Source organism: Schistocerca cancellata, chromosome 6 (assembly GCF_023864275.1).
Source record: "Schistocerca cancellata isolate TAMUIC-IGC-003103 chromosome 6, iqSchCanc2.1, whole genome shotgun sequence".
Taxonomy (NCBI): domain Eukaryota; kingdom Metazoa; phylum Arthropoda; class Insecta; order Orthoptera; family Acrididae; genus Schistocerca; species Schistocerca cancellata.
The window spans coordinates 546,139,108-546,152,267 of NC_064631.1; the positions used below are offsets into that span (position 1 = coordinate 546,139,108).

Consider the following 13,160-nt stretch of genomic DNA (forward strand, 5'->3'; position numbering starts at 1 on the left):
TCCATTGCTGTCTCTATCAGCACTATGATGAAACCAAATGGTGTATTGCTTTCGTCGACTTAGCCAGAGACAGTGAGTAGGACTCACAACAGGTTTCTTACTAGGGAAATGAGAGGTCTGCAGTGCCCTCATTCTGTGGTTCAGGAGGATGGTGGTTCAAACCCCATATGGCCATCCAGAGTTCGGTTTTCCGTGATTTCCCTAAATGATGGTTCCTTTGAAACGAGGCACAGCTGATTTTCTTCCCATCTGTCCATAATCTAAGCTCATGCTCCAACTCTAATGATGACCATTCTGTCAACAGGACATTAAACTCTAATCTTCATACTGTGGAGAACTATTGGAAGAGCCTGTACTAGATGATGAACACATTTGTATGCAGAAAGAGTAGGTGAAAATATGTTTGTCATCAATGTTATAGCTGCAGTGCCAGTGACTTTATATACTGCTTGTAAATCTCCACAAAAAGTAACTAGCGTATTATTTAGTTTCTCTTGTATATTGTATACATTGTTTTGTACATAATTTTTTTTAAAAAACTTCAGTGTCTAGTTGCATCTATATGATATGTTTCCTTTCAAAGCTTCCACCACATCTCTTCAAGTGATAATCTTCAGATAGTAATGGCTGTTAATTTTAACCATTTCACTGTTCGCAGTTGGCACAGCAGTTTGGATTTAAGTATGAAACCAACTGTGATGTTGAGTCAGCAATTCACCTTTTTGCCAAAGGTGGAATCAGCATGTGTGCTCGCCATCTGGATGGAGTTTTTGCCTTGTGCATCATAGATAGCAACAAGCGCCGTCTCTATCTCGCCCGTGATCCTTTTGGAGTGAGGCCCCTCTTCCGACTTCGATCTGGCTCAGGAGTTCTTGCTGTGTCATCTGAAGCTAAAGGTAAAGCAATTGTGGTCTAATGACATGACGTCATTGTGTGGGAACATGAAGTCCATGAATGGCTGCAAATGGTCACCAAGCAGCTGAATATAACCATTTCCATTCAGTGATTTGTTTATTTGCACCAGAGGATCCAGTACATTTCATATAAACACAGCCCACACCATTATGGAGCCACCACCATATTGCACAGTGCCTTGTTGACAACTTGAGTCCATGGCTACATGGGGTTTGTGCCAAACTCGAACCCTACTATCAGCTTTTACCAGCTGAAATTGGGGCTTGTTTGACCAGGCCATGGTTTTCCAGACATCTAGGGTCCAACTGATATGATCACAAGCTGAGGAGAGGCTCTTCAGGTGACATCATGCTGTTAGCATTGTATCAGTTGTCTGCTGCCATAGCCCATTAATGCCAGATTTCACCACACTGTCCTAATGGATACATTTGTCATATGTTCCACATTGATATCTACATATCTACATTTATTCCATGCAGTTTTGTTTGTCTGTTAGCATTGACAACTCTATGCAGACAATGCTGCTCTTGGTCATTGAGTGAAGGCTATCACCCTTTGCACTGTCCATCATGAGAGGTGATGCCTGAAATTTGGTATTCTTGACACACTTTTGATGATGTGGGTCTCAGAAGACTGAATTCCCTAATGATTTCCGATTGGAATGTTCCATGCATCTAGCACCAACTACCATTCTGCATTCAAGTCTGTTAATTCCCATCATGCGACCATAATCACATTGGCAACCTTTTCACATGAATCACCCAAATACAAATGATAACTCCACCAATGAAATGCGATTTTATACCTTGTGTGGGTGATACTACTGCAATCTGTATATGTGCATATTGCTAGCCCATAACCTTTGTCACCTCAGTGTAAAAGTGATGGAGTTTCAACTGCCTCAACTGGGACTGATGGGGCTGAAGTTGACATTTCTCCAAATGAAAAAAAAAAAAAAACTTTACCAGAGTGTAAGCTACATTTTATCCATGCTCCAAAAGGCATCACACGCACCGATGTGGCATGATATTATACATGATACCATGAACCAAGTGCATATGCTTAACCTACACCTAACTATCAGAATGACTATGCTCAGTAATTATAAGTTATTACATAACAAAGCTGTTACAACACTAGTAATTGTAGAATGTACTTCTAAATCAAATGAGAAACACTGCATTATTTTTGGACCATATGACATTAAAAATGGTGGTTTTATTTCATTCATATAACAGTAGATGATTGACTGAAACACTAACCCCAGAAATTGCTGTTGCTTTGCTCTATTACACAGTATAATGTAACAGACTTTGATACCATAGGATATCTTCTGGTCCAGTTGATTAGTAAAGAAATCAGTCCACCTATTGTAAAAGTTTTGGCAATAGCTTACCATCTTGTACAGGTGATTAACAGCTTTGATCAATAATTTGAGTAGCTTGTTTGATCCTTACTTAATTTACAGTTAAGAAAAATGATATGAGGATGATGGATATTTTATTGTTTTACATCATGTGATGACTCTTTTTGTTACATAAAAGTATATTAATCAAAATAAAATAGTGTTAAAAATTATGACGTGACAGTTAAGTGCTGTGTAAATGAGGGCATTCATCAGATTTTAAAAATAATTATGAAATGCTATAAAAGATGAGTAACAAATAAGTTACATGTAAAATCTTGCAGATCTATAGTAGGAAGACATACAGTTCTGTTAAAAAGATCTTAACAAAAATTGTAGACTCAGTTGTCACTATCCACTAAAAAATTGTTTCTGTGTAATACATCTAATTGTAAATTTAAAACTAAACAAAGGATGAAATATCTCCGCTGTTAAATGATTATAAATATGATGCTGGTTGTGACTTTTGTTTCATTCAGGTTCATTCTTATTTCAGGTTGAATATTGTCTTAGTTTCCTCACTGTTTTCACTCATTATTGATTTATTCTCAGTTATGGCTTCCCGGTGTTGTTAACTTGATATTGTCACATTTTTGGTTGATTTTCTGTGTATTGGCTAGTTACTTTTCATAATAAATGCCACCATTAAAAGGAAGCAGAAATGATTTCTTTGCATCTACATTCATGTAGCAAGATCATAGGACAGAAAATCATCCTCTAGGTGATATAAATATTCTGTAATATTTTTTATTATACATGCTACGCTGCAGTAGTTTATTAATGCAATATATTAGCAGTGTTGTATGCCAAAGAGTGGTCAGGCTTAATATTTGTGTTGTGGTTAGGAAAGAGTAGTAAATCGTAAATGTGAATGTATGCTTTCCCAGCGTATACAGCTGGCGAAGAGTTCTCGGGCTTCCAGCCGGGTGGCGGTGTCTTCAAGCTGCGACGTTTCAACGAGTGACATACTCATCATCTTCGCCAGAAGACGATGAGTATGTCACTCGTCGAAACGTCTCAGTTTGAAGACACCGCCACCCGGCTGGAAGCCTGAGAACTCTTCACCAGCAGTAAATCGCATGAAATAATACAGAAGCTCTTACAACAAGAAAATCTGAAAGCACATTTTTTTCATGTACTGCTATGAGCCAGAGCTTTAACTAGTTAATGCAGCTGCTGTAAATGTCAGATGCACTGTCCTGATCACAGCCATCAGTCACATCAAAAGAACCCCATGTAAAGAGTCACTTTTCAGATTGCTGCATTTATGCCCAGATGTAAGTAAATGGGTCTAAAAGCTGAGATTTTTATCAGTGAAAAGTGCATATTAGTTTAAATAAGACGTATTTAAGCTTCCTGCATTTTCGAACAATTCAGTTCCTGTGGATTGTATGAGGAACCTATCAAACTTTTTAACCAAATTTTACATTTTAATATGGACTCTGGTTACAAATGATTTCCTTCAAATAATGATGTTATCAGCAAACTTTCTGTGAACATATAGATTTTATTATTGCAGATTATAAATTATATTTACACAATATTTGTTAGTTTAATACAACTCGCTGGTGAAAGAAAGAAGGAAGAAGCGAAGATTAGGGTTTAAGATCCTAAGGATGCTGAGATCAAAGACAGAGAGAGAACAAGATCAGGTAGGAAAGAATTGCAAAGGAAATCAACATTGTTCTTTTTGAAGGAACCTTACCAGCAGTCCCATTAATCAACTTTTCAAACATGAAAGAATAGTACTGCACACTGCACTAATAATTCTCTTTTAGGTATTATTATAACAAAACCAGTCACAGAATCCAATATAAACCCTCTGATTAGATCAGATTATATCAAACAGTGGAAACTCCAGGTTGGAATATCAACAATACACATACACACACACGCACACATTCACATTCACATTAACATTCACATACACACAAGAAGGCAGCTCTGACTAGAATTCTGGTGTTGTCCACATACAGTTGACCTTGTTTATAGCAAAATTCAAGCTAAAGGACCACCTCCAGTAAATTAAATATACAATAACTAAAAGAAAGGAAAACATTTATGTAGTTCCTTTTCTGGAATAATTTCATAACAAACTGAAAACAATTCTGGGAGACAGTCTTTCAGATAAATTTCTGCAGTTACAGTGTGCTACTTAACATAACACACAGCTATAGCCAGGAAAAATGTGGAATTTATAAGGCTGTTTGCAACATTTTCCTCAGTTTCTTCCTAACCAAGGCTGGCAGAATTTCTAACATAAAATTTCGAAAATGTATGGATGCTTTGAGATTAAAAAACTTTTACTAAATCATGTTTTACCACTCGTGTGGATTAACATGAGTACAGTGCTTCAAGCATTGAAGATAATGTGCAGGTATTAGAGTGGCAAGGAATTAATGGTGATGTTGCGCAAAGCATTGTTAAGTATTTGCCTGAAGTTATTTTTGGAGATCATGGAATGGAAAGATAACTTGTATGATCTTTTAATGCAACATCTTTAGAATGGCAATCCACCATTTAATCGTGGTACCATCTTATACACGGTGACTCAATTTGACTTGTCCTGCTGTGCTGTAACATCTTGCTCATAGATATGCAGCTCTGCATTGTTCATATGAAATAAAGACTCTTACAATATTATTTTTCAAGCTATGGGAGAAAAGTGGGACTGTGGTACTGCAGATGTTGTGATCTAAACTAAGAAAGGTTAATTCAGCAATGTACCTTCCTAAAAACTGAAAACATTCATATTTAACAGTTCCACTTAAGTGATGTTGGAATTCTTACAGGACTTATGGACATGGCTCGTGATCTTGAAGGAACTGCATGGAAATTGGAACCGTTTCCACCTGGAGTGGTAGAAGCCTACCAGATCAGAGATGATGGAACAACTACTCTTTTGCAGTCAGAAAAGTACTACAATATTGGAAGCAAACCGGCAGCAAAACCATTTGTGCCATATGATGGTAAGTAATTGTTAATTTTGAGAAGGTGATTGCCTCATTATTTTATATTACAGCAAAAAAAATGGTTATAGAAACCAAACTACTTTAAAGTTTGGGGAACAGCTAAAAGACACACAACATTCACTCTTGAAAGTTTTGCAAAAAACTTTTTTTTGGTCTCGCATTTCTTCCTGGTCCAAAAAGTGATAAATATCATAATTCTCGTGAATAGAAGTGTTTGCTTACTAAGTCTTGTTTATCAACTGTTGCAAGGAGGTCAGTTATAGTGTTCAAAAGGTGATTTGAGAGGTGAAGTTCTTTTGAAAAGATGTGAAGACGAGTTTCTGGAAAAGCCAGAATTTCACATTATTTTCTCAAAACTTTTACAGCTATACTCATGATAGAGAGGAAGTAATAAAATAGTTACCGGTGATAAAAGTTTCTTTAATACTCATTTTATCCTCCTTTATTCTAAACTCTGAATAGAAAACTACAGGAAGATGGTGGCTAGGTTAAAATTTTGGTATGTGTTTCTGCAAAATGAGAATTTTATTGTAAAAAGGACAATGTGTGATAACTGGGATGAAATTACGTATCTGAATTCATGCATAACCAGATTTTAGTGTATAACCAATGCTCTGACATTGGATATTACAAAACTAATAGAAGAAAAAATTGAAATGAACAATCTAAAATTTCTGCATGAGAGTTTGAACCTTTTGGAAAAGGGTGCAAAAGTGAAGTTCAGTAGCCACAAACAGGAAGTGCAAAACTGAACAAAACTGTGAAACCAATTCTAGTTTTGCGCATACAACTTCTTTCGTGTACTTTCTACTGCAAATTTGGGAGTGCAGTATACATTCTCGTGAGCTATGTGAAAAGTAAAAGGGCATTGAGAATAAGACAGGACAAGAAGATTTTCTGGCTCAGATAAATAAGAGATCAGATGTAAATGTGATCAATGACAATTTGTTAACCTTAAATTGTTCTGATAAATTATTGGCTTGTGTGGTAAAGAAAGGGTGAAATAAAGAATGCAAAACAAGATGATGTGTGCTGTAAAAGAAGACCTAAAATTTGAAGCTTCAAATCTAAAATCAAAATATACGCAATAACCAAGGGCAAAATATAGATACTGAATTTTAAAGGAGAAGCAATGTGAATTTAAACCATGTAGCTAAATTGGGCACTAAATTCTGTACAGCAACATCAACAAATCAATAAAAAAAATTCACCATTAAACAACAACTTTACTGTTTTCCTGGTGGGAATAAACAATGTTGCAAGAAATGAAAAAGAGGACCTGGTACTCTCACGTAAAACAAGATTACATGAATTAAGAAGTACCACCTCAACCTTCGTTAGTCACTGTCCTCACCCATCCACCCCCTTCCCTGTTCCCATTCCAGCACTACATAGCTGTCATTTCACCGCCACACCCAGTCTTTTATTTTCTCTCCTTTCCGCTACTTACCCCCTCCCCCTTCTGCATCTTCTCTCCTGCCCTCTGTCTAAACTGCAACACTTGACTGTCCGCCACTCCCACCATACTATCCCTCCCCCTCCCCCTCCCCCCCCCCCCCAGCCTCCTCCTTACCCCCACCAAGTCGCCACTCCCATCATGCACTGGTGCTGCTGTTCGCAGTGTGGTCTCAGCTCTCTGAGACTGCAGATGTGTGTGCAAGTTGCATTTATGTGAGTGTGTGTGTGTGTGTGTGTGCGTATGTGTGTATGTGTGTCTACTGCTGACAAAGGTCTTATTGGCTGAAAGCTTTAATTGTGTGAATCTTTTTATTGTGCCTATCGTGACTCAGCATCTCCGCTATATGGTGAGTAGCAACTTTCCTTCTCTGGTATTGTTACATTCCATCCTGGATTTTCCATTGTTTGAAGTACCAATATTATCATTCATTCACATCCACATTGTCACAACATGGCAGAAGTGTCCCATTTTAACAAAAAATTAGAAAGTGCTAATAGAAAGAGATGAAATATAGGCTGTAAAAAACTATATATACAAAATTTTAGTGTTTAGAGAAGATAAAGAGAAACACTTTTTTATGTTACAAAAAAAGTGACGTGCACTATTTTGCTCCTAGGAGTCCATGAAGGTTTCATCATTAGTGATGTTCAGAGATGGTGGTCAAACTGCCATATGATGAATATTGCTTTAGAGATGTTGCTGACTTCCTATGCATTTCTTTTTGTGAAAGTAGCTGGAGCGTTTGGTGTGTGAGACACTGATAGACACTCCAGAAGAGCTGGTTCGCTATCTGGGTGAAGTGGCAACCATTGTTCATGAAACATCTGGTTGTTTTGTGCATGTTAGACAATCATTAGCATGTAGATGCCAATCGTCATTGATGTAAATGGACTACATTTTCAGCAATGTCTCTAAAACAATATTCATCACATGTTAGTTTGAACAGTTCTCTAGACATCACAAGTGTCAAAATGTTTTTGAACATCTATTGATGGGATGGATCACATGTGACTTTTTTATTGCATAAAAAAGTATTTCACTTTATCTCCTTTCAACCCACTAAAATTTTGTATTTGTAGTTTTTTTTTTTTTTACGTCCTGTATATGCAGGCAATTTGAAAATGTGGTATTTATAGAGAGAAGCAATGTGGGAAGACATTCCACCCAGGACATGATTTCTACATTAAATATATTAGGAAAAAAACTTCTTTACACAATAGAAATAGTAAATAACTGTTAATTGCAGTGCTTCAGAGGTCTTCCATCACAAGGACAAGAACTTCATATTATTAGGAAAATCTTCTGTGCAATCTGCTGTCACTAACTCTTAAGAGTAGTGTGATGTTTTCTTACACCGCAGCAGCAGTAGCAGCAAGCAACTTGTTGCAGCCCAGTGAATACCTGTGAAGTGCAGAAAACATTTGCTGCTCTAGGGTTTTTGGTATGTCAGTACGGCACAAGACAGAACATGACACTGCATAACATGTGCTTTCCAAATTAGCTGTCAAGAATCAGATCTCATTTTACCATGACGCCAAATTCCTGGGCCCCAGCTGGTATAAAAAATTCTTGTAGAACTCTTAAAAGAATAGAATGGGTTTTAACTCTGCAGTGTAGTGTAAACTGATTTGAAACTTCCTGGAAGATTAAAATTGCACGCCATGCCTGGAATCTTTTCCTTTGGCAGGCAAGTGCTCTACTGACTGAGTACATGCCTTGAAAGGCAAAGATCCCAGATTCAAGTCCTGGTCTGGCATGCAATTTTAATCTGCCAGGAAGTTTCTAAAAAGATTAATTTCTTAAATGAAAACATCCTCAAATCCACAGTTTTACGAGAGAGTATTCCAAAAAATAGTTGCAAAGGTAAAATTTCAGGGCAATAACAGTTTAGTAGGACTGTCTGATAACAAGTCAGAAGCTATTTGGATGAAGACTGAAATGGGAAAGAGATATTGAGAACAGGATGCCATTCTCAAAAATGTAGAAAATGTTAATATTAAAAAGGTGATTTACCAAATTAAGAAAATACTCATTTCATTTATGAAACAACATTATTAAGCTCACGTTTAACAAATCAAGAAAAACCAGAAGTTCAAAAGCTGCTTGTAGCATGAGGGTAGAACCAACAAATGAACATGAAGTGCTTAAAAGTAATACAGGTGTATAAAGAAATAAAATGAAATAACATTACTTATATTTTCTTTTTTTGTCATCTCACAAGCTTCCTGTCAGCCCTTTACCAGTAAAAAATAATAGAAATTTAACAAACGATCACACTTGTACATTTACATAAACAATGCCAAAAGCTGACATAAAGAGAAGATATATAGGTGGCATATTATCCGCCAATGTCACATTTCCCAACACTTTATCACAACAAAGCATACTAAAGAACACCTTTTGGAGAGATATTTAATGCTGCATATGTTAGCTTCACAGCATGCTTAATGTTTTTAAGCTTTTCAATTATAAAGTTCTGATTGTGACATATGCATGATATAGAAGTGATGTCAGATGGCCAGGCTGAAATGTCCAAGTCTTGGATGACGCGTAAGAGCTGTAGAACTCATGCCCCCAAATCTCTGCTACATACAGCTTGACAGTAAAATCAAGGAACAGCCATGACTACTACAACTACATACATACTCTGCAAGCCACTGTATGGTGCATGGCGGAGCATACCCTATACCATTACTCATCATTTCCATTTCTGTTCCACTTGTGAATAGAGCAAGGGAAAATGATCTTATCTTCACGGTCCTTAGGCGAAATGTACATAACTCTTGTAAGCAGAAGTAGAATCATTCTGCACTCAGTGTCAAATGCCGTTTCACTAAATTTTCTCAGTAATGCTTGAAAACAATGTTGCATTCCCTCCAGTGATTCCCTTTCGAGTCCCAAAGCATCTCCATAATACTTGGGTGCTGTTCAAATCTGCAGTAACAAATCTAGCAGCCTGCCTCTGAATTTCTTTGATGTCTTCCTTTAATCCGACCTGGTGTGATCCCAAACACTCGAACAGTACTCAACAATGGGTCACACAAGTGTCCTATATGTGGTCTCCTTTACAGATGAACCACACTTTCCTAAAATTCTCCCAATAAACCGAAGATGGCCATTCGCCTTTCCTCCTACAGTCCTGTTTTTCGTACTCCTTTGCATTAACTGACATTTTTCTACATTCAGAGCTAGCTGTCATTCATCACACCAACTAGAAATAATGTCTAAGTCATCTTGTATCCACCTACAGTCACTCAATGTTGACAGCTTCCCATACATCCCAGGAGCGTCAGCAAATAGCTTCAGAGTGCTGCTTATCCAGCCCGCCAGATTACATGTGTAGGAAATAACAGTGGTCCTATCACACTACCCTGGGGCACTCCTGATGGTACCCTTGTCTCTGACGATCGCTCACCGTCAATGACAACTTAGTAGATTCTGTTACTTAAGAAGTCTTTGAGCCACTCACATACCTGGGAGCCTATTCCATGAGTGTGAGCCTCCGTTAACAGTTGGCAGTGTGGCATCATGTCAAATGTTTTATGGAATCCACCTTTTGCTCTTTATCCATGGTTTGCAGGATTTCATGTGAAAAATGGCCAAGCTGACTTTTGCATGAGCGATGCTTTTTAAATCATGCTGATTTATGGATGGGATCTTTTTCCTCTCAAGGAAGTTTATTATATATGAACTGAGAATATGTTAAAGGATTCTGCTGCAAACTGATGTTAAAGACATTGGTTTGTAATTTTGTGATTTCATTTGTATATCCTTCTTATATACAGGAGTCAACTGCACTTTTTGCAGTCACTTGGGACTTTGCAGTCACTTGGGACTTGGGAATTTATGATTAATTCAAGCTAAGTAAGGAGCCAATGTACTCTTTATAAAACCAAACTGGGATTCCATCAAGACATGGTGACTTATTTGCTTTAAACTTTTTCAGTTGTTTCTCTACACCAGTGATGCTATGCCCTCCATATGGGAGTCAGTGCAATGGTCAAATGACTGTATATTTTTAAGATTCTCTTGCATGAATGATTTCTTAAATACGAAATTTTAAACTTTGGCTTTACTTTTGCTATCTTCTATTGCCACTCCAGACTGGTCAACAAGTGACTGGATAGAAGCGTAGGACGGTGTTAGTTGTAAGCTTTACGCATCGATCTTTTTACAGACACACGTATTTCTGCCTGCTCAAAAAACACAGTTGATATCAACAGTTTCATGAATGTTGACAGTTGGTATGTAAATCTATGTGGAAAATATTTGAAATATGTTCTGATAATTTAATCTCTGTAATTCACTATTGAGAAATGTATTTTAATATATATTCTGGGGCAGCTATGCCTCCGAGTCTTCAACTACAAGCCACACCTGTTCTGTCATTATAATACATAGCCTCTAAGAATTTGAAGGTTGAATGTTCCTTTTATTCTTTTTATTTATTTCTTTGCTTGTGTTCATTTTGATTTTTTAAAGCTTCAGCTATTTGTTTCACCACTGTAAGATAATGAACTTTAGTATTCCTTTTTCCCATGGTTTTCACTGCCCTCTCTCTGTTCACTGAGCATTAGGCATCCATCTGTTACAAAACACAGTCTGCTTCATGTTGGAAATATGTGAACAAACATTTTCCAGCGTGCATAGCTGCACACTAGGTATGATGTGCAGAGTGCATTAGACTCTGTGGAATATACAGAGTGTTTCAAAAATGACCGGTATATTTGAAACGGCAATAAAAACTAAACGAGCAGCGATAGAAATACACCGTTTGTTGCAATATGCTTGGGACAACAGTACATTTACAGGCAGACAAACTTTCGAAATTACAGTAGTTACAATTTTCAACAACAGATGGCGCTGCAGTCTGGGAAACTCTATAGTATGATATTTTCCACATATCCACCATGCGTAGCAATAATATGGCGTAGTCTCTGAATGAAATTACCCGAAACCTTTGACAACGTGTCTGGCGGAATGGCTTCACATCCAGATGAGATGTACTGCTTCAGCTGTTCAATTGTCTCTGGATTCTGGCGGTACACCTGGTCTTTCAAGTGTCCCCACAGAAAGAAGTCACAGGGGTTCATGTCTGGCGAATAGGGAGGCCAATCCACGCCGCCTCCTGTATGTTTCGGATAGCCCAAAGCAATCACACGATCATCGAAATATTCATTCAGGAAATTAAAGACGTCGGCCGTGCGATGTGGCCGGGCACCATCTTGCATAAACCACGAGGTGTTCGCAGTGTCGTCTAAGGCAGTTTGTACCGCCACAAATTCACGAAGAATGTCCAGATAGCGTGATGCAGTAATCGTTTTGGATCTGAAAAATGGGCCAATGATTCCTTTGGAAGAAATGGCGGCCCAGACCAGTACTTTTTGAGGATGCAGGGACGATGGGACTGCAACATGGGGCTTTTCGGTTCCCCATATGCGCCAGTTCTGTTTATTGACGAAGCCGTCCAGGTAAAAATAAGCTTCCTCAGTAAACCAAATGCTGCCCACATGCATATCGCCGTCATCAATCCTGTGCACTATATCGTTAGCGAATGTCTCTCGTGCAGCAATGGTACCGGCGCTGAGGGGTTGCCGCGTTTGAATTTTGTATGGATAGAGGTGTAAACTCTGGCGCATGAGACAATACGTGGACGTTGGCGTCATTTGGACCGCAGCTGCAACACGGCGAACGGAAACCCGAGGCCGCTGTTGGATCACCTGCTGCACTAGCTGCGCGTTGCCCTCTGTGGTTGCCGTACGCGGTCGCCCTACGTTTCCAGCACGTTCATCCGTCTCGTTCCCAGTCCGTTGAAATTTTTCAAACAGATTCTTTATTGTATCGCTTTTCGGTCCTTTGGTTACATTAAACCTCCGTTGAAAACTTTGTTTTGTTGCAACAACACTGTGTTCTAGGCAGTGGAATTCCAACACCAGAAAAATCCTCTGTTCTAAGGAATAAACCATGTTGTCTACAGCACACTTGCACGTTGTGAACAGCACACGCTTACAGCAGAAAGACGACGTACAGAATGGCGCACCCACAGACTGCGTTGTCTTCTATATCTTTCACATCACTTGCAGCGCCATCTGTTGTTGAAAATTATAACTACTGTACTTTTGAAAGTTTGTCCGCCTGAAAATGTACTGTTGTCCAAAGCATATTGCAACAAACGGTGTATTTCTATCGCTGCTCGTTTAGTTTTTATTGCCTTTTCAAGTATACCGGTCATTTTTGAAACACCCTGTACATGTTCCGTGTTTGCTGATGGGGCAGTGTAATATAATTTGGTAGTAAAATGTATTAATATGTGTTGTGCGAATAATGCTTAAGTTTATTTTGTCCCTTAAATAGTTGTTACCTGTCATTTAGCTGCGTTAATCTGCATAAACTACAACAGGTTATGGCC

At 38.2% G+C, this 13,160-nt stretch overlaps 1 protein-coding gene across 2 annotated transcripts in view; it reads left to right on the forward strand.

Moving 5' to 3' along the window:
• LOC126190742 (asparagine synthetase [glutamine-hydrolyzing]) overlaps positions 1-13,160 on the forward strand; it is a 199,560-nt gene that overhangs the window by 54,912 nt on the left and 131,488 nt on the right. For both annotated transcript variants that reach the window (XM_049931236.1, XM_049931237.1), the window contains exons 4-5: positions 659-896; positions 5,113-5,289. In XM_049931236.1, the coding sequence (XP_049787193.1) occupies positions 659-896; positions 5,113-5,289 (415 nt within the window). The remainder of the gene's footprint in view (positions 1-658; positions 897-5,112; positions 5,290-13,160) is intronic.